Source organism: Protopterus annectens, chromosome 6.part1, assembly GCF_019279795.1.
Source record: "Protopterus annectens isolate FY-2018-M chromosome 6.part1, PAN1.0, whole genome shotgun sequence".
Lineage (NCBI taxonomy): Eukaryota > Metazoa > Chordata > Ceratodontiformes > Protopteridae > Protopterus > Protopterus annectens.
In genome coordinates, this window is record NC_056738.1 from 301,569,867 (window position 1) to 301,593,347 (window position 23,481).

Genomic DNA, 23,481 nt, shown 5'->3' on the forward strand with positions numbered 1-23,481 from the left:
GTTTGTGGTATATCAGGATTTACCATGGTTGGATTTGTTTAATCACTCGAGCCTTGCCCTTTTGATCAAACCACACCAACTGTGGGTAAATCCTGAAATACCCTTACAGTAATGAAGTATTGCTTAATCACACACTAGACCGTGATTAGTATTTGAAAATATGTGTACTGACTAGACATAGCAATCGGTATACCCATCTTATCTCTCAACTGTACAGATTTTCCCAGACTGTCCAAATTTTTGCCTCATGTTTGGTCCATTTTTCATAAAATTGTGTTTTTTCTGGCAAACTAGTGGCAAATCATTAAAGACTGAAGTTAGAAAATAATGACAGAGATTTGAGTTTCAGACTTCCTATCCTTCAGAAAAGTCATGCCAATGCAAAACCTGTTAGTCTGTCAACCTTCTAAGTTTGTAAGAACAATATTTAGAAATCGTCCCTATTTTTTGGCTTTTGTCCCACTTTTGTTAATGGCTTTGTCCAGATTTCTTGGTCAAAGAGGTTGAGAGGTATGATACCCATTACAAATCCAGCATTACCCACAGAAATAAATAGGGCAATAAAACAAATGTAAAAGTGCAAAAGTCCTTGCAATTGTGGTATTCTAAAATAATATAATTATTATTTTCTGCCTACTATTAAGTGAAGAATCTAAATTCAAGCAATAAGATCTAATGATAGAATACTCCCACTACATACAGCAAAATACTGGCCAGCAGAGCAAAATAATTTAAAAGAAAAAGTTTAGAAAAAGCTCATGGAAGACCAGGATTGCGCAAGCATCCTAAAATAAGAAATTGCTTGCTTGGGGACCACTTACTCTTAAAAAAGTAGCAGGAATTGCATTTAATCAATGCACTAAGCAGGCATCAGCATGAATATGACCAGCACATGCACAGTACATCACAGAGTTATTCCCTTGATGAGAAGAGATGGAAGAAAAAGAAATGGCTTTATACAAATACAGTATATAAAAAAATGTCTAGTGGGTTTGATCCTGAAGGCTTTGTCATTGTGATCAAACTACTCCAGCAGTAATTAAAATCTTCACTACCCACATCTAAATGTGAGCTATTTAAGCAATAACCCAAGTCTGGGTGTGGGTAATGCTAGATTTACCCACGGTTGGTGTGGTTTGGTCATGAGGGTGAAGCCCGAGTGGCCAAACAAAGACAACCATGGGTAAATCTAGCATTACCCACACCCAGGTGTGGGTTATTGCTATTATACAATGACATTATTTAAGAAAAAAATACTTATTTTCTTAAATAATGTCCTTATATAATGGCTCCATGCTGTCCTTCTGCCTCTGGCTATCTCCTTCTTGCCCTATCTGATGTACTGCGCATGCGTTTGGAACTTATGTTGCCATGCATAGCCAGTACATCAGTGCTCGGGCAAGTAAGCAACGGAGAAAAGATGATCTTCGTTGCTACACTTTTTTTTTCTTTTGAAAAAAACCCCTTAAAATTAAAGAATATATCAACAGAAAAAAGTCTGGGCGACAGGACCTTTTTCTGTTGTATATTCTCAATGGCACGCTGGTTGGGTTGGCCAGTCAGCGTGCTTGTTTTACGATGTTAATGGCCAGCCATTGTATAATGTTAAAATAATCAAGCTATTAGGTTTTTTTTTGGCTGAGGTAAGTGGTAAATTGAAAAGCATTGTTAAAGGCAATACTAAAAACAAATATTTTTATCCATAGGGTATGGACTGTTTTAGATTTGTTATGTCTTTTTATATGAAAATATGTAGAACGGAAATCACATAACATGTTTTGCCTCTCACCTCTTAGAGGGAGGTGAGATTTACAGAATGGTGGAGAGCAATGATGTAAGTAGACAGGCATGTGTCTGTAATGCGCATTAGAAACTAAGCTAGACAGTTGGGGGGGCATTCAAAAAAGCCCCGTGTAGCTGTCAGGAGGATAACTTAGGTCCCCGCTCGCTACTTCCTCTGTCTGCTTACATTAAGGATTGCCTTGCTTAAAGCAAAGCCGTGGTCTGAAAGGGTAAATCTCACAAGTGTTGAGAAGGGTGAAGGGGATTAAGGAGGAAGGGGGCCTGGGACATGGATGATTGCAGAGAGATGCAGTGGAAACCACATCAATTAAAGAAAAATGGAAATAACATGAAATACATGTAATTGTATTCCTGCAAGGTGTTCCACTCTGGTTACATAACCAGTAAATAGTGTGTTATATAACCAACACTAACTTTAAAAACATAGTGTTGAATGAGTGATTACTTTCTCTTAACATCAAGTCTTTTCCATAAGTCTCCTTGCATATCACTATGACCACTGCAATTACCCTCTGCCTTAAGTGACCTAGATTACCAGGCATCTAGTACCTTCCTACTCTCTTTTTACATCATAGTAGTTTATAAAATGGCATGTCCACTTTTTCTGTTCACTCCAACCCCCTTCTTATCATTTCTATCCATTAGCATTACTACTAGCGTATCATATTCCAGTTACATCACCCATGAGTTATGCTATATCACTATACAATCAAACTCAATCCCATGAACCTCTTCTCTCTTCTTTCATCCCCTTTCACATCACATCCTTTTTGTAACTTCCACTGTCCAGCCACATACCATACATTGGCACCTTACCACCACTCTTCATGACAATAATCCTACATCTTCGTACTCAACCTACCCCAACCTTCCTCTCAGTGTATCTACTAATCATCTGTCTCAACCTCTGTCTCAGCTAATGGATGACCCAGCCACATTCTGTGCTGACACCATACCTGTTTCCCTGGTGATGCCTCTCAGACTTGTCTTTTCTCCTAGCTCCTTCTGCACACTGATGTATAATGATCACTGCCACAAAGGTGTTATTTAAATCTTTTCTCAAACCTCACTTTTTAAAGGCATGCTCTTGCAGATTTCTTCTTCTTTTCCTTACTTCCACTTTCTTTGTTTTGAATTATTATTATAGTCATGTATTTGATTGTATTAATAACTCACAACATTTTTATTTATCCATATGTACTGCTGTCTTTGTAAAGCTCTGTTTGTGCTTTATTATGTATCATATTTGCATTCATTCTGCTAAATTGCTAAAAGTCATTGTAATTTTTTTCATCTGCTTTTTGTACCAATTGCACTTGTATTATACTTGGAGCGTTTCTCCCTGGACCTTCACTAAAAAGGGGCAACGTATGCCTATATGGACATTAATGGTAAACAAAAGCCAATAAAATAAATAAATACATACATAAATGCATACATATATACATACATAAATATTCTTCCCCCTTCTCTACTAATCCTTAAACTTCCCAAACCATTTCACTTTATACTCCAGTACTACTTTCTGACTCATCCCCACATTCTACATACTAATTTGCCATTTATTTGGTTCCCCATCCATATACATCTTCTACTTCCTACAATACAGTCTGTTTAATAACCTCTGCAGAACTAAACCCGTTCTACTTTTACTGCTTATTTTTTTCCTGGTCCCATATTCCAAATAATATTTTTTTCCAAGAATTTCACAATTTCACAATAAAAACCCATTTCCATTCCATTCTTTTAAGCCTTTCATCCAAATCCTTCTTTTTCGCTTGTACCCCTAAAGCACAGGCGCTACACCAACCTGTCCTTTCCTGCATCTCAGGCATACCCCAGCACCACCTGCCTGCTTTCAAGGTAAGAATATTCCATATTTGTTCATCCCGGCACTGTAATATTCATGATAGGAGCTTACAATCCTCCTACCACCTTCCATTTCCTTATGCACCATTTCCTGACTATTTTCTATTCCCATTTAAATTCACTGCCTCCATATCCTTCTTCTTGGTACTTTACTCAAGAACATACACAGCATCCACCATCTCTTTACCATTCCTACTCCTCATGTTAAATCACCTTCTTCTTCAAACTGTTTTACTTTTTAAACTCTTCATCACTATTAAATTATTCACAGCCTATTTTGTGGTTTGATTGCTTTGGCTGTATGACTGCATAAAAGAGAAATGCAAACACTAAGATTATGTAACTTTGATCCTTTTTACATCCAGTGAATAGATTTTCTGATCTATGACAAAACAGATACAACCTATTTTCTATGATGACTCATTTATGTATCAAATATTGTACCAATTGCATTGTGTCAGGAGTAGTATATAGGCAGCATAAACAAGGATCACCAAAAGTTTCTCAAGAAACGTAATGAGTACCTTCCACATTCTCAAACCATTTTGAAAGAAAACTCTAATACATACAGTAGATATGGTTGTTTGTATATAGCTACTTAGTGAAAAAAGTTACTAGAATAATTGTCCTTCATTATCTAGCATGTTTTCTAATGCTCTGCATCTGTCAGGAAGTATACTTTCAAATTGTTTTTTAATCAGCATTCTCCTTTAGTTAATAAATGTATAAATAAACCAATGATGTGCTTCACTTTTGTGTTGTTTGTACATTGAGCTATATTTTGTAAATATATTTTGTTCATTGTTCTTTTAAATTAGAAAATCCTTTAGAGCAAAAGCCTTGATTTGCTCTTGAGAAGGTTTATTTCCCTCCATTGTAAAAGAGCAATGATGATGCACTGATAAGAATTTCGTAAACAGTACGGTACCTTGTTGTCACATGATGGGCAAAATGCTTGGTCAGTGGCTAAGATTTCTATCTCACTGCTCCAATGTATGGATTTTCAGTGGGCACTTCAGTTTCCTCCTATCTCAAAGAATTATACTGTTTAAGTCTACAGGCTGCACCACTTAATGTCCAGGACAGGTTTTATTCCACACAATGTTAAGCGGTGCGGGCGTCAAGCAAACACCTTATACTTTGTATTGGGCTTCACTTAATGTCTGTCTGCACAATGGCTGATCGCATTTACAGCCACTTGCACAGTATGGTCATTAAGTGTGTTGTGTGGAAGGACGTTAAGCGGTGCACACCTGTATATTCTATATTATCCATATATACTGCATTTACTTGTGCCTTGTGGCCAGGATTATGACTAAAAATGGTTACTGAGTGAAGATTTCACTTACCAGTATAAAAACAGAAGTACAAATAAATAAGGTGCATTTCTAGATCAGGTTTTGCCATTTTATAATTAAAAATTAAAGGCACTGAATAAGCCATAGTTCAAAATTCACATGAATTCCAGCATACGACAACATTAGTCTGCTTACCTCATCCAGTGTGGTCTGGCTGACAGAAAAGTTTTTGATATTCAGTGATGTTTTATTAGTCTGAAGCTGCTGGAATATGATTGCCACTCCTCCTGTAGAAACTGGCACATGGTACTCAACCATGTTAAGGTGATGGTCCTGTAATTAATGGAATAAGGATTTTAACTATATTCGTACAACTGTTTTCTTTCTCATCACTGCATTAAATTACAAGGCAATGTTTTTTATTCTTGCATGTTATGTGAACAATGTCTCCTCAGTCACACTGGAACTCACCAAGCAATTTAAACATGCTGCAGTCACTGGCGAGATGTGTGTGTGTGTGTGTGTGTGTGTGTGTGTGTGTGTGTGTGTGTGTGTGTGTGTGTGTGTGTGTGTGTGTGTGTTTGTGTGTGTGTATGTGGACACATATATACATAAATATATATGTGTAGATATATATATATATATATATATATATATATATATATATATATATATATAAAACATATAATATACGGACTCTGAAAAACATTTTTTTCATATTCTGAGGTATGTAGCATTGTCCTTGTATTGCTGTAAGTGTTTGTGCATTTTGTAATGTGTTTTGTCACCAAAATGGCCTTGTTGGGCTTCCATTATGATGGGGCTTTGTTTTACAGCAACACTTAAGACAACAGAATTTAAAAGAAGATGGTCAGTAGATGTCATTCATAATTGGTTCACTAGTCCAGGGGGCATCAAAGCTAGATGGAAGAAATATTTCAAGAAGCTTCTGAAGGAAAAGGAAAATAATTTACAAAGCTGTTCAGCTGACTACAATGCCTACTCAGCCTGGTGTACTTCTTCGAGAAGGTCACCAAAGCAATGGATGAGTGCAAAATGGTGCATACTGCCTACTTCCACCCGACTAAGGCATTCAGTATAATACCCCCCATCAAGCATTGTAGACCAGTTCACCAAATTAGGTATAAATCCTTATTCTACCCATTAGCTAGCCAGCTGGCTCAAAGACAGTACCCAAGAAGCTAGAATAGGGGAGTCTACCTCCACAAAGGCCAGTCACTAGAGAATTGCCTCAGGGCACAGTTCTGGGGCTGCTCCTGTTTGGCATCTACTTCTCTGAAGTCAAGGCTAATGTCAAAGGCCTTTGGCTGACCAAGATTAGACATAATTGCAAATCGGGTACAGTTACTGAATCTCCCCAAAACACCAATATCCTCCAAGAAGGGATGCCACAGACTAATAGCTGGTGATAAGAGTCATGGTCTAAAAGTTAATACCAAGAAGTGCATAATAATAGCTTTCAGAAAGACAGTCACCCTGCAAATGACTACATTGATAATACAACCCTAAGAGCAGACTTAGTAGTCAGACACAGCATGTAGACAGTGATTTGACCTTTTCCCATCATGTGTCTGTTGTAGAGAGGAAATCATTCTCTGTTGTACAATTTATAATCAAGAGTATGGCATCTAGGTCCAAAGATGTCATTGTTCTGTTTCACTCTGCCCTTATGAGCAAAAACATTGAGTATAGTGCCCCATTCGGCATGTACCTAAAAACAGCATTTTCAACTAATGGAACAACTGCAGGTGTTCCTCACAGAAGAATACCTGGTGTGAAAACAAGTTCTGTGCTGACTCCCTCAAAGCCTTGTCCTTATACTCAGTCTCCTACAGGCTGCTGAGAGGCAACCTATGCCTGTCATACAAAGGATGTTCTGATCTAGTATTAATGGACTGCTGCGCATCCACTGAACAAATACCAACAGAAACACCCAAGCCAGGGATCTAAACCCCATCTGCAAAATAAATAAAACATGCTGGAGGGACATGTATGTGTTTCAGAGGCTGCCTTTTCTCTAGAGCAGGCCTCCCATTCATGTAAAGAAGAGTTCTTTCTTGCACTTATTCAAGTAAAACTTGGATCAGTGGATGGCGAATAGTAAACACACCCCTAGTCTGGCAATTATGTCTGTATTAGAGAAAGGAACCTTGTAAATGCTAAACCACTCATGTCTAAGTTATATATACCCCCCACAAAACCTATGGGACCAGTACCTATCTAATATTATTGGGTAGAATGGCTAGGCTTAAAAAGGCCTTTTAGGGTTGTTAGCCTAATATTCTGCAATGATACTATGATAATAATGAAGAAGGAATGGGAGTTCGTCATGGAAGATGCACAGAGGCACTAAGGAAAATGAAGTCACTGCATATATAGTCAAGATGTCGGGTGCATTAGGGAAGAAATAGCTCCTGAGGGTACTTATCACAGTACGGCGAAGAGAGAGACAGAGAGAAAGAGTGAGATGCACTCCAGATGATAGCAGAATAAGCATTCTAGAGCCAGTGTATATAAACAAGGGAATGTTCACAACTGTGGGCAGTACAGAGTATCAAACTCCTGTCTCACTGCATGAAAGGAGGTTGGTACAATGAATACGCAGGGTAGTAGAAGGTAAGCTAGAAGATGAGGATTTTGATTCTAATTATGGTGCAGTACAACTGACTCAATATTTACAGTGTGAGGTATAGTGGAGAAGTAGCTTGAGAAGAGGAAAGAGTCCATCTTAGCATTCTTAGACTTGGAGAAAACACATGGCAGAGTCCCAAGAAAGCTGGTTTGGACAATCTTATGATGGTTCAAAGTCTCAGAAACATTGCTAGAATTTATGAAGCCTTTGTACAGAGATCCAATGACAACAGTACGTGTAGCGTTCCAATTCATAGAGGATTTCACAATATGAGTGGATTTGCATCAAGGTTCAGCTCTGATCCCGCTACTGTTCATACTGATTTGATGACATTAGTAGAAAGGTCAGATGGAACAGTGACAAAATTGCTGCATGCTGACAATATGACTTACAAGCAACCTCTGAAAAGGAACTTCAGCAAATAATACGGGAATGAAATGAAAAACTGAAGACACGTAGGATGAAACTGAGTGGAGACAATGCACTGATAATGACAGCAGACAGGGGAAATATGATGATGATGATGATGATGCAGCTTAAAACTAAGATAGAAGAAAAAACAGTGGAACAGGTTAACCGTTTCAAGTATCTGGGAGGTTTAATTAAGGAGATGGAACATCTGAATGTGGAAGCCAAACCTAGACTCAGAGTCACAGGAGCCATATGCTACAGAAAGTCATGGGTAATGTATGACAGAAGAATGCCAAAGAAGCTGAAGAGCCATTAGTACAAAACAGTGGCATAACCAGTACTTCTGTATGATACAGAAACCTGGAAATGAAGGGTCATAGATGGATAGTATAATGCACCCTATGGGACAGATGAAAAGATGAGGACATCAGAGCAGAACCCAAAGTAGCTCCACTTGCAGAGCAGATTAAGATAAACAGATTACTGTAGTTTGGTTACATGCACAGGAAAGCAGGAGGCATCTGGCAAAACAGATTTGAGAAAAACAAGAAGGCTAGAGAAGACAATGATGTCCAGCTAAGAGATGGATGGATTGCATGAGAGAAGACCTGATAGAGGCAGGCATGACTGTTTAAGAAGGTAGCAGAGTGACTCTGAAACAATAAAAGTGGAGACAGCAGACGCAACACCAAAGAAACACGTAAAATGGGAAAAAGGAAGATGATGATAACGATTTATTTTTAATTTGTACCGTGTTTTCTTTATCTGACATAGTAAAGCTACATTCATTTCCCTTATTTTTACCTCCCTTTACTTAAATTAACACTGCTAACACTGCTTTGAATTACTCTTTTTTGAGTGTTTTTTAGACTGTAAAATCATCTTTTTCAATTTTTCTTTTCTTTTTTCTTTGCTTTTATTAGCAACATGATTCTAAACAGACACTAAGAAACCATTTAATTATTCTGTTAGAAGAAAGGAAAATGATAATTTTGCATTTGCTAAAGCTGAAATAGTTTTAGATACTTTCCAAATGTGTCAGGCTGAGGTATCGTCAAGGGAAAGACTCGGTTCATAGGTGTTTACTAGGCTAATGACCACAAGGGCCGTTTTAAGCCTAGCCATGCATCCCAAATCTCTGACAAGTTCTGATATCCTTGATAAGTGTAAGCAGGTTCCTGGGAGATGAACCATTTACAGGTTATCTGTGTCCATTAGAGACATGGGTACCAAATCAGGGATGAATTTCTGGTTTCCCATCCAATTGTCCAAGTTGCACTTGAATTGGGTTAAGCAGAAACTCTGCTTCACATGGATGGGGGGCATGTTTCAAGATGGGATAGTCTCTGGGATAAATACCTATCTCTCCAGCAAGTCCTATTTATACAGGCAAGATTTAAGTCTTTAGTATGGGTAATTCTGGTACTGTTTGTTTTGTGGATATGCAGTAGGTCCATCAGAGTGGGGTCTGACAATGCCCTGTATGCCAGGCATAGATGTCCCCTCAAACACTTGTAGGAGACACAGGGATAGGCCCTTGAGTCAGTCTGCATAGGGCATATTACTTACGCCCTGTATTCTTTTAGAGAGGAACCCCTTTGGATGTTCCAGTTGTTGGATATGCCTGGTTAGGGACATACCAAAGGGCCATTGTACTCAATGATAGGTCTGATGAATGCCAAATACAGTGGGGCAATGACTTCCTTGGACTTAGATGTCATACCTTTGTTTATAAGTTGCATAACATAGAATGATTTCCTCACCACTGTAAACACATGATGATCAAAGTCTAGATTACTATCTATGTGTGTCCCAAAGTCCCTGCCTACTGGGGCAACTCTAAGGGGTGTGTTGTCAATGTGATAGTTACCAGGGATGGATGACTTCCCAAAGGATACTATTATGCATTTCTTAGCATTTAGTTTTGTCCATGGCTCTGACACCAGTTGTTTGTCTGTGTCAGCCCCTCCTGGAGAACATCTGTGTCAGTGTGAGATTCAAATACTGCTCCTCATTTGCCATCATCTGCAAATTTAGTTAGCTAGAGACCAATGACATTGGCCTTGACTTTTGAGAAGTAAATGCAAAAAAGGAGCAGTCCAAGGACTCATCCCTGAGGGACTTCAACTGTGACTGGCCTCTTTGTAGATGTGGGCTCCCCAATTCAAACATCCTGGGTCCTGTCTGTGAGCCAGTTGGCTATTCATCTGGTGACATACTGGTTTGTACCTAACCTCTTGAGTTTGTCAACAATGTCTGAGTGGGGTATTGTGCCAAATGCCTTGGCCAGGTCAAGGTAGGCAGTGTGAACGATTTTGCCCTCATCCATTGCTTTGGTGACCTTCTCAAAGAAGTCCACCAGGCTGAGTAGGCATGATCTGCCCTTGACGAAACCAAACTGGGCTGGGTCCAGTGTCTAGAGGTTTACTATATCTCTACTGGTCATCTCCATCATAATTCTTTCCATGGCCTTACATATAAGACTAGTGAGATTTATGGGTCTGTAGTTTCCAGGGTCTGTAGATGGCCCATGTTTGTGCAGAGGGATGACTGTTGCCTTTCTCCATTCATGAGGCATGAAGCCTGTTTGGTGGCTACAGTTAAATAGTAATTCCAGAGGCCCTGATAGTTCATGTTTCATGCCATTTAGAAGGCATCCTGGGATACTGTCTGGGCCCATTGATGCAGTGTTCTTGGTCTTAGAGAGATCATTAAGGACCTGTTCCCTGGTGATAGTAGGGGGAGTTATATTTGATGATATTTCCTGAGAGAAGGTTGAGGGGGAGAGAGGAGTACAGTTGGAGCTGAATTTATCAACCAGGAGGTTTGCTATACTTCTGGCTCAGTATAGGTGGCTCCATTTACAATGAGCTCTGCACACAATTGTGTATTGCCTTTGAGGTTGCAGGCATAGCTAAATAATGCTGTGTGGTTGTCCTTAGCCTGGGAGGCCAAACTTACCTTAAATTTGACTTTGGTGGACTTTATTTGTTCTCTGAGTTGTTTGTTTAGTTTGATGAGAGTGCTTTTATCCTGCTGGGTGCTGCACCTCCTAATTTTTGCCATAATTTCCTTCCTCCTGTTATACAGCTGATTGATTCTGTGATTCCACTATAGTGGCTTGTTTATTTTTTGAGTTAGTTAGTTCTGCCTGGTGGGTACAGCTGCCTCTATGCAGCAATTAACATGCTTGTACGGGTTTTCTGTGAACAGTTCTGCATAGGCAGAAGTGTTCTCAGGATTTATTGGGGATTGAAATTTTGTCAGGTTCTCACTTAATAGCAAGAAGTTAGTCTTAGAATAGCTACTGAATAGTCCAGGTTTAGCTGGGGGTCCAAGTTTTATTTTTACTTCAAAGGAATAAGTTGTCTGACCTGGAGACACTTCTGCATCTTGAATGCATCCATGTTTGTGCTATCATGGATACTTTGTTCAAGTGTAATGACTGACAGTGCACTCTCCATGCCAGGGTTCAGTGTCTATCATGCCTTTAAGTCCACTGATAATTGTAGAGGAGTCACAGTGTTTGTTTGGGATATAACTCATTTCAAAGTGATACCAGAGACTTCTCCAGGGAGCTCTTAGAACTCCAGCTCACACTGGCAAAATCAGACTTTCATCTCATGCTTTATCATTCCCCTTCTAAGGCCCCAGAGAAACATGAACATTTTCTGGCATTTCTGGAAAAATATTTGTATACATCATGGATCCTTAATCCTTGGTGACTTCAGCTATTCCTGGAGTACCTACACTTTGAACACAGGGTATGCACATGTTTTTGTCTGGGTAATTGAAAACTCCTTGGATCAAACTGTCCATAATCCCACCAGGGGTGGTAACATTCTGGACCTAGTTATCACAAACTTGCCTATGCCATGTTCCCTAACCAAGGTTGTTTTGTCATTAGTTAAGTAGGATCACCATCTGGTTACCTTTACTTACAAAACATTCACTCCTCTGGTAGCCAAATCCACCCTTTTTACAGACTTCAAAAAGGCAACCCTTCTATAATCATATGACAAAATCTATAAATTTACCAAGTAAACCACACAATGGACTAGAAATATGCAGGTGCCTATGCCAGGGATCTATATTCTCATTTAGATAAATGCACTGACATGGCAGTCCCCACTAGAACCACATGCAGTAGTAAATTTAATAATAAACCACCCTGGTGGTCAGCAGATTTTAATAAACTATATAAAAGAAGGAAGAAGCTGCAAATTACCTTGTAAGGCCAGAAGCCCCCAACATGAAGAGAATATAAAACTACTCACCAGGAAACTGAAGGCCGCTATTAGAACCAGCAAAGCATTCAATGAACATAGGATAGCTTCTGAAGGTAGGTATAAGAACATATCCTTCATCAGCTATGTTAGAAAACTAAGGAATAATTCACATCACTGCTCTGTCCTTTTCCATATTTGTGGACTCCTACTCCAGTCCAAAAGACATTTCTAACATACTCCCCTGAAACTATCATCCCTACTCCAAGCATCCCTGAGTCACTCCTTTCCCTATCTCAAAGGATAATCTCATTAAAGTGCTTTCCAAAAACACCTCTTCCATGGTCCTGACTATATACTAGGTTGTCTAATGCACAGTTTAAAGCACAAATCTGACATCCCTGTCCCTTTACTCCAGTTCATATAAGCTCTTGAGAAGAAACCTGTGTCTTGCTTACCATTCCCTCAGGGATCCCACTATCTGTAACCTCCTTTTTCTCTAAATGTCAAACAATACAGTCAGTACCAGAACAAGAGAACTAAATCTTCATCAGGAAAGAAATAAAACTATATGGAGGGATAGGTTCTTCACCCACTGCATCTTCTTTCTGTGGATAATGCTCCCTTTATGTGTCAACCAGTATGATTTCCTTTTGACCTTTGAACATAACTTAGACAAATGGATTGACACCCTAAAATACTTTGAAAAGTGCATTAGACTGTAAGGATGGTTACTGGCAAGCCACGCATGGCTTCTGGTCAAATAATCTTATGTTCTTATAATTTGTATATGCCCTATGTTAGATCAGAATCTGCTTTTCTTTCTGTATGTCTAGTATTTCTTTTATAAAGCCTGTGTTTTCATCCTTAGTTTGTGCTGGTTTTGGGATATTGAAGTAAACACAGAAAAAAAAGGTTTGCAAGAAGTTTGCAAAAAAAAAATCAGTCCAACAGTATAGAGTTGCTTAATTTAAACTTTGCCATAAGAATGAAGCTTTAATGTCTGAAGTTCATAAGCCCAAAACCAAAATCCTAAAGAAGTCTGGAGAAGAAGAATGAACCTCAAGAGTCAAAAAATCAAAATCCCAAACAATATTGACTGTAACCATGACCTCAAATACAAAACATGAGTATAATGCATCAAATGGAAATATGTAAACAATATTTCTGCATGGAGATCTGCCCCCTGTACCCATGTGTGGGCTGTATCACTTATCTATCTACCTACATACCTGTCTAACAAACTATTATAAGTCAAAAGTTGTATAACCTTGTTGTATTACACAGGTAAATTGGAACAAATTTATGACTGGACTCCTTGTTCCTAGTTTGTACAACTTTGTATTTAAAATATATATTCAGGCTTGAGACAGGGGCACAGCTCACACAACTACTGCAAAAACATTGCTTATTTATATTTATTTGGTGTGTTAATTTCATGTTTTATTTTTTTCATGAATTCATTTCTAAATTATATTAGTATTTTGTGTTTAAGGGTTGAATTTATTAAGATACTGCAACATGTACACTACAGTGTATACATCATGGTACCTTTCCTCGATTCAGAATCTGCTCTTATATGGTACTACACAGTCCTTTATACAAACACATCCATTTCCATGAAGGGATTGTTAAGCAGTCATGTTGATTACTAATGAGGCATTCTGAGGGGAGAGGCATATGCCATGTATTCTCTTCCTGAAACCATCTGCAGGAAGACATCAACATTGACGAGCAATTCAAGAAATAACTCAGTCATGTAGATCAGCACAGCCATCATCACCACATTGTGGTACTGAACATGGCCAAAAGGCAGTGTTCAACCACTGAACATGAATATGGCTGGTGGGGACTGCTAGACATCAGGGCATACTGGTAGAGTGCCTTAATGGCACCAATAGTAGCATAGAGATTGGGAATCATGAAGCACTAGACATCAGGGATTAAACTTCAAAGTGCTGTAATGGCACAAACAGTAGTGCAGGGATTGAGGGGTGTGGTTGGGGATGCACAAGACTCCAAGACAAAAATTGCTGTAATGCCACCAATGGTCGTATGGAGAATAGGGTGCAGGGGAAGCACTGGACACCAGGGATGACAATTTAAATGCTATAACAACACAGACTTCATAACAGGGATTGAGGAGTGAGTGGAACCACTGAGCATCAGGGATGACTCTTTAAAATATAGTAATGGTACTTAGATCATAATGGGGCTAGGAGAGGGGGTTACACTAGATCACTAAGGCCTAGGAGATACGTGCTATAATTTCCCTGAAGTATTATTATGGTGGGAGTAACTGTGGGAGAACAGTTAGGGTACGTACAGCTGAGTAATTATTAAGACAGAAACTTAAATGACTAAAGATCATATATATATATTACACACCAAGTGTAAATGTGTTGTTTTTGTAATATAATAGTTGACATTTCCATGTAGAAAACATGGTACAGAAGGATAAGGTGGCCCACCTGACCCCAATGCTTCTCAAGTAGATGAGGTTTCCCTTGGAGGATACCAATTGTTTAATGTTTTTAGTCCTTTAGCACTTTGCATAAGCAGTCCAATTTAAAAGCATATATAGATCAAGCATCAGGAATTTTGCAAGCTAGGCACGTAAATTCCAGAACCAGCAACAGAATTTATTTATATATATATAAGAGCCAAGAAGATATAGCCAATTCATTCAATACTTTCTTCACAGAAACCATCCAGTCATTAGCTAACCAACTTTCTCCTCCCCACACTTCTATAAACACTATACCCGACTCACCACTCTCTTTTAACTTCCAGCCAGTGTCCACATCCTTTATCAGATCCCTTTTGAAAAAACTGAAGCCAACCACCCTTTCAGCCGATCTTCTGCCAGCTGAATACCTGCAAATTGCTGCAGATGTCGTAGCCTACCCTATCTCAATCCTAATTAACAGAACCATAACCGAGGCCTCAATCCCCTCAATTTGGAAAATATCCTATGTTATTCCACTCCACAAAGGAGGTTCATCCACAGAACTATCCAACTATAGACCTATAGCCATACTATCACCACTTGCCAAAATTATGGAAAAGTGCATGCAGAATCAACTAATGCTCTATCTAACCCAAAATAAACTACTCACAGACTCTCAACATGGATTCAGACCCCATCATAGTACAACCACTGCCCTCCTCTCTTTTACTGAAAACATTAATCTTAACCGGAATAATAAAAAAATATCCTCTGCTCTCTTCCTGGACCTATCGAAAGCCTTTGATATGGTAAACCATCAGTTACTTCTATATACTTTAAAAACCCTGCATCTAGATACTCCAGCCCTTGACTGGTTTCAAGCTTACCTCACTGGGAGACAACAAGCAGTAATGTTTCAAAACAAGCTCTCCTGCCTACTACCAAATACCATAGGAGTTCCTCAAGGTTCCATATTATAACCTCTCCTCTTTTCAGTCTTCATAAACGACATCCAAACAGTCATCCCTGAAGCCACCTGCATTCAATATGCAGATGACTCGGCTATAATATGTTCCAATGCCTCTCTTGCAAATCTACTAACTACCACCCAACATAGCTTCACCAAAGTCGAAAACTGGCTTGCCAACCATCTCCTGATCTTAAATCCAAACAAAACCAAGTTACTTCTCTTCTACCCAACTAATAGATCTCTGACTGAAAACTTCACTATAAAATCCAATAATGGGACCATCATCTTCCCAGACACCTATACAAAGCTATTAGGAGTAAACATTGACAATAAACTCAGATTTGATATACATATCAACCAAGCCATTAAGTCAGTCAACAAGAAACGTGGGACCCTATATAGAATTAAAGCCTTCCTTACCCCGAATGCCAGGGTAGCCACAGCCCGTTCACACCTTCTCTCTACCCTACTATATGCCTCTCCTGTCCTCACTCACCTTAACAAATCTGATCTGGCCAAGCTCTCATCCTGCTATAATCACATTGCCAGGTTCGTTACAGGCCTACTCTACAGAACACACCACTGTACTAACCTGAAAAAGCTTGGATGGATAGAATTCCCACACCTTCTTCACCAGTCCCAACTCATAGAGGCCTTCAAAATCCTTAAACAACCTGAGAATACTCCAGCACTAAAAAACTTTATGACTCCCTACTCCAATCTAAGCTGCCTTCGCTCAGCAAACAGACGCCTTGTCCAAACAACTAAATCTCTCAACCTAGGTGGTGACGCGCTATTTGCCAACACCACTGGTAAAATATGGAACTCTCTCCCAAATAACATCACGCTTGCAACTTCTCTAAGTCAATTCAAAAATAGTCTAAAACTCCACTTCAAGTCACACTGGCTATGTCCTTGCTCAAACCCAGACTAGCTCTGTGTCATTAACTAAAACATAAACAACTAATTAAGATGATAAGTACTTTGTATACTGTGATAAAGAAATATGTATCATGTCTAACTCTATGTCATTATACTGCCTACCATCCTTGCTAATATGTTATTAATGTTACATTTGTAGTAATCTCAGAAATAGTAATGGCAGTCTTGTACTTGTATGTAAATAGCCTATGTTTTTGTTAAGTTCTTTCAGCTCATTTACTGTACCTAATTATCAATGTAACTCTGTTGGAGCTTTTCTCCCCGGGCCTCCGCTGAAAAAGGACATGTATCCAGTCGGACCATCCCGGTTAACAAATGTAAAATAAATAAAATAAATAAACATACATACATACACACACACACACACACACACACACACACACACACACACACACACACACACACACACACACACACACACACACACACACTATTAAAAATAGATCCTTTTTCAGTGGGTCTTAATGTAGGGAAGAGATACGGATTGGTAGGACGTGTTGCATGACTATGAAGTGTGGCAACTAGCTGCTAGGCAAGCAATTAGTGTCAGATTATGAACTCATACTGCAAGAGCAGAGGAGAAGGAAAATATATTTGAGGATATTGTAAGTGGTTATCTTAGAGAAGTTGTGACAAATTCCTCTAGGGGCAAGTATTCAAAAAATATTCACTGAATCTAGAAGATAAACTCCTAAGGCTTACTGGCTAGATGTAAGATTGTAAGATTTGTATTGTTGTAAAAAGATGAACTCATGAAGAATGAACTCATGATGGTGCCTCTGCAGTGGATACTATAATTATGCACAGGCTGCAAAAATGCCATTTATAGAGATAAAATGTTAAACTTTTAAGAAAACATAAGAAAAACTTATTTGACTGAAAAAGAAATAAATATCTAGAAGTCTTTTAGTAAAAAAATGATGGGTTGAAGATAATGCTGTCCTTCAAGCATTTCTAGAACATACAAGTGAAAGTTCTGGTAAGAATCATGGATATTTGTTCAAACAATATGAATAATTGTAGCAAAGCTAGAATACTTTAAGGTTAAAACTTTCCTTAAATTTTATTATATTAAACACTTTAGTTTTTAAAAGCTACCACAGAGATTTTTCCATTTGCTGTTAAATAAGATTTCTCTGCTGGTATACCTGTCCTGATAAACTGGTCAGTGCAGAATATGACTATGAATTTTACTTTGTTGTTCCCATTGTGTAATCACTAACAAATGTGCAGTTAAAATGTACTTGATAGTCCAGTACTCACCTTAAGATCTGTGCCTGGAAAATGTTGTTGCATGAATTCTGTTAATGTATCAACTCTCTCCATTTTACGAGTAAGATGCAACTTCACTGTGTAGCCACTTCCAAATCTGTAGAACCAGAGATAGGTAAACAACAGTGAGAAAATCATGGCAGGTTTAAGCTAATGTCCCATATAACCAGCGTAACATAATTCATTGTAGTCTCACAAGGTATTTTATTTCGCAAGTAAGAAATGACAAAACCTTCTGCTACCTACCTGATGGAACATTGTTTGTTATACTGTGGAATGATTGTGCAAATAAATGTACCTTTGAATGCATTTTTTTACAAGTTAGAGCCAATATCCACATGTGACTTTAACATTACGTTTAGCATACCATCTTAACATCAGCATAACTGATACCTGTACTCCATGTGAATTAGATGATATTAACATATGCTTTGTTTTCCAAAATACTTTTATATACATCTAAAATGACAGATGTTAAGTTCAGAGACCCTATATCAAATTTTCAACATAGTTTCATAGTTTCATAGTTTAGTACTAGGCTATCTGCCCTGGGGCATTTGTAAGCCTAGCCATAGTGATGTGGCTTTCGCCACCCCATGAAATGGTACAAAAATGCACAGAATAGATTTAGAATACTGTGCCTCTGTCTAGTAGTGACACAGTGAACGTCCCCTTATATAATAAAATTAGTTTACTGTGCCCCTGTCTAGTAGTGACACAGATGTGACCCCTGGGGTAAACGTATGATCTCCCATCCACTCATCAAGATTTCTCTTGAAGAGAGTCAGTGAGGGGCTCTGCCTAACATGAACTGGGATCTTGTTCCAGAGCATGGGAAGCCTCTGGGTTATGAATCTATCCCTCCAGCATGTCCTATTCATACTTGTGCCGAGGTTTAAGTCTTTAGCTCTCGTGGTTCTGACGGATTTGGATTTTTTGAGGTGGAGCATGTCCATCAGTTCCTGATTGGACATGGCCTTGTACGTCAGGCAGAGATCACCTCTGAGCAGGCGGTATGCTACTGAATAGAGCTGGAGTTTCTTTAGTCTGGCAGAATAAGACATATGTTGGAGACCCTTGATCCTCTTGGTGAGGTACTTTTGTGGTCTCTCCAGCTGTTGCAAATGCCGGGTGAGGTACATACCAAATGGGGCATTGTACTCAATCATGGGTCTGATGAGGGAGGAGTATAGGGGTACAATGACATCCTTGGATCTGGATGTGAATCCCTTCATGATAAGGTGTGCAAGGTAGAATGTCTTTCTAACCACTTTGGCAATGTGGGTGTCAAATGAGAGGTCGCTGTCGACTTGGGTCCCTAGGTCTCTGATTACTTTTTCCATACTCAGTGGGCTGCTGTCTATGTGATAATTTGTGGGTACTTTGTTTTTCCCAAAGGGGATGACTATACATTTTTTGGCATTTAGTTTAAGGCCATGACTCCGGCACCAGTTGTCCGTTTCTGTGAGGCCTTTTTGTAGGATGTATGCGTCCAGTGGTGTGTCGACTATGGCGCCTAGTTTGCAGTCATCTGTGAACTTTGTCAGCCACAACCCTCCCATGTTTGCTTTAACATCTGAGAAATAAATGCCGAACAAGAGGGGTCCCAGGACAGATCCCTGTGGGACACCACTTGTGACTGGCTTTGAGTCTGACATTGCTCCAGCGATTTTAACTTTATGGGTTCTGTCCTTTAGCCAGTTTGCAACCCATCTAGTGACATAAGGGTTTACATTTAAGCTGCTGAGCTTATCTATGATGCCTGAGTGGGGTATTGTGTTGAAGGCCTTAGCCAAGTCCAGGTAGGCTGTATGAACTGCTTTGCCCTCATCAATGGCTCTAGTGACTGTTTCGAAAAAGTCAACCAGGTTCAAAAGGCAGGATCTGCCCTTTACAAAGCCGAACTGGGTGGGGTCAAGTGTCTGTAGGTCCCCACTGTCTCTATTTATGAGTTCCATAATGATTATTTCCATAGCTTTGCAGACCAGGCTGGGTAAGCTTATGGGGCGGTAGTTCCCAGGGTCTGTAGAGGTACCCCCTTTGTGGATTGGGACCACTGTTGCTGTATGCCAGTGTTCAGGTGCATATCCTGTAGTAAGGCTAAGGTTAAATAGCATTTTTATGTGCGGGTTTAGCTCCTCTTGGAGTTCACGTAGCACGCAACCCGGGATACCGTCAGGTCCCATTGATGCTGTGTTTTTAGCTTTGCTGAGGGCAGCTCTCACCTGGACATCTGAGATGACAGGGAGATTACATTCAGCTGGGATAAGTATTTCTTCTTTTGGGGGTGAGGGAGGGGAGAAATTTGCACTGAACCTGTCAGCCAGAATGTTGGCAATATCTGTGGGTTCAGTGTATTTTTTGTTGTTGTGAACTAACTCTGAGCATATCTGAGGGTTTCCGCCAGGTTTCTAACATAGCTGAAGAAGGCTTTGTGGTTATCTTTAGTGTCCTTAGCGATTTTTCTCTCAAAGTTGGCCTTGGATGTTTTATGAGAGAACGTAGTTTTCTGCTAGTGTTGATCAGAGATGTCTTCCCTTTATGGGATTTTGCTCTGTCATGCAGTAGCTTCCTTCTTTGGTTATACAATTTGTTAATGGCTGAGGTCCACCAGACAGGATGCTTGCCTTTGGTGGAGAGGGACTTGGATTTATTTGGGATTGCATGATCCATGCATTCTTGGAGATGTCCATAGAAAGCATTTGTGAAGGATTCAGCATTGTGGGATGTGGTATCCACTGGCCCAGTGGGCTTAAAGGATACCATCTCAGTCTTAAGAAGAGTGAAGTCTGCTTTTGAGAAGTTTTTCACTGTGGTCTTTTGTGCTGGGGGTGGAGGTGGGATATGTATATCCAGGGTGATTAGTTTGTAGTCAGATCTCACTAGTGAGGGGTATACCTCCGGTGTGGAGCATTTTTTCCCCATGTTTGTGATGATCAGGTCTAGTATATTATCTCCCCTAGTGGGAGAGGTGACTAGTTGTTCCACTGCATTTGAATTTATGAATTCCAGGAACCTTTGGGCTAGGGTGTTGGGGCTAGAATAATGTACCCAATCTATGTTAGGGTAGTTGAAGTCCCCCAGTATGATGGTATTTTGTGATACATTCATATCCTCCAATGTCTTCAGGAAGGCTGAGTGGGGTTCCTGAGATTGGGAGGGTGGTCTGTAACATGCTACCAGTTGTATAGCAGTTTTGCCTATGGTTAGTTGCACCTGCATGGTCTCCAATGCTTCATGTGTTGCTACTAACCTGGAGGTGTGGGTGTCCTTGATGAATATGGACACTCCCCCTCCCTTTGTGGTTCGGCCCAGGTTTTGGGGCCGAAAAGCATGATATGAGGTATAGCCTGGTAGTGCTGGGGTGCTCTCAGGAGACTTGAACCAGGTTTCAGTAACTGCACAGACGTCGATGTTCTCCATACTGAGGAGTGCATCGAGTGCCTGCATCTTGAGATTTAGACTTCTGGCGTTGAGCAGCATTACCCTTAGTTTTTTTCCATTTTTGTTTTCTAAGGAGGTGGGTTTGTCTTTTGAGCCTTGCCTAAAAAAGGCACTATGGGGGTGGCAAGAGCCTTAGCCAATATCCGGAAGCCCAGTGGTGACAGGTGCAAGCCGTCCCTTGCGAAGCAGCGTGGCTTGTCCAACATGTCATCCCAGGCAGACAGACATTGGATCCCCTAGGAATGACACCAGTACTTGAGCCAATTATTAAAGCTGATCATCTTGTCTTTGTATTGTGGCATCATTCTTGGTGAGGGCAAGATGCTGCTCAGGGTCAGGGTCATACCAGCCTGGGCTACATAATCAGAGAGCTCCTCTATGTTTCTTTTAATGTAGTCCAGGGAGGTACGTCTCAGGTCATTCACACCAGCATGGACAATGACGGAGTCATATTTGTACTTGCTTTGGAGTGACCTGAGTGCGTGTGTTATGTGGCAGATCCTAGCTCCCGATAGGCAGCTCACAGTCACCCTCTCCTTGTTCAGCCTGGTAAGCGGGACATCAGTGTGTCTGACTATAGAGTCACCTATTACTAGTGTATCAGGCATGGTGTTTAGCCTTAAGGGCTGTGATTGATTGACACACTGATTTATTGAAGTATGTGTTGCATGTGTTTTGTTTTGAGGTGGCGGATTTTTGGATGTCTGCTTTGGGAGCCTCTGTTGTTTTGGTAAGTTTTTTATTAGAGCCTCCGAGTATGTCTTTGTGTTTTTATGTGTTTGGTTTGCAGTTGTGGTAGGTCTATGTGGGACTGGGTTTGTTGTGTGTGTGGTTACCATCTCCTCCTGTCTGGTCATGCCAGCCCTGAGTTGAGAGAGTTCAGCCTCCAGTTTGGCTATATAGTTGCATCTCTCACATGTATTTGTGTTTGTTGGGAGGAGGAGGGGGTTGTCTGTGTACGAGACAATTGTAGCATTGTCTCAAGATACCCAGATTAACCAGCTGAACTGGACAGGACACCAGTAATCTACCACTCGACATGCTAGAACAGTATAAGGGAGTGCTGTGCCTTTAAGGGAAGTGGATATTCACAGGGGTGGTAGGTGAATGTAGTGCTTACTTAGTATGAGAGCGCTTACTTAGTAGAGAAGTTTTGAGAACAAGTGCTAGGCTTATAATATAGCGAGTAGTCTGATTATACTAAGAGTAGAGCTTTCTTAAGGGAAAATTTGAAGAGCAGACTTGGCGGAGCCAGAAGAAGTTTAACCTAGTTTAACCGGTGCCAAGCTATGCGCACAACCGCGCAAAGCCGTGCAAAAGCGGATTTTAAAACAGGGAACTTCAAAAGAGCTAGAAATGGTCCAAAACAACCAATTACTACAGCTCTTGTGCTGAGGTCACTTCCTACAGGGGCAGGTAGGCTGCTCAAGGCTCCCCACTCCCACTGGTGAGCAAAGAAACTTCCTTCTATCCAAGTAAGGTAATGGACAACACAGGAACTACACCACAGCCCAGAATACAGGAGAGCCTGTAAACTGGTCTAAACTAGTCGAGGAGAGGCGGGAAAACAAGGATTATTTTTTTGGGTTTTTTTTGTTTTTAGATAGAAACACACAGAAAATGCAGAAACAGTAATAAATCAGTTACACAGGCTAGCACACAGTATTTTCTTTCTTTGTAACTCATTAAAGTTTGCTAGTATGAAGTTCAAAATAAGGAATAACTAGAACATTATTTACTATGAATACTGAAGTAGATATAATTTTTATTCAGTTATTTAAATAACATCTTATGTCATGATTTGCCAGCATGATGTTAACATAACAAGCACTAATCCTATGCATATCATTTTCTACCGCAGACTACAACACTATACAGTTTAGATTCAAGTATCACAAAAAATTGGATTTACAGAATAAGCACAAAAACTGACTACAGTTTACAGTATATTTCTTTTTTTTTTTAACTAATATTCTTAGAATGTGTTAAATTTATATCTACTTGGTATTTATAAATCAAATAAATGTGGCACCAAATGGTGTTTGGCTATTTTGTGCTTTTGCTCCTAAGCATAACCCAGACCACGTATATAACATGGAACTGTGGAATATCATCTACCTGAACTCATAATGCTGGCTTATCAG

At 39.8% G+C, this 23,481-nt stretch overlaps 1 protein-coding gene across 1 annotated transcript in view; it reads right to left on the bottom strand.

Moving 5' to 3' along the window:
• Nucleotides 1–23,481, bottom strand: part of ABCA12 (ATP binding cassette subfamily A member 12) — a 793,480-nt gene that overhangs the window by 44,051 nt on the left and 725,948 nt on the right. The window contains exons 71-72 of the mRNA XM_044075367.1: nt 17,885–17,990; nt 5,166–5,303 (exon numbers count right to left, since the gene is read on the bottom strand). Coding sequence (XP_043931302.1) covers nt 5,166–5,303; nt 17,885–17,990 — 244 coding nt within the window. The remainder of the gene's footprint in view (nt 1–5,165; nt 5,304–17,884; nt 17,991–23,481) is intronic.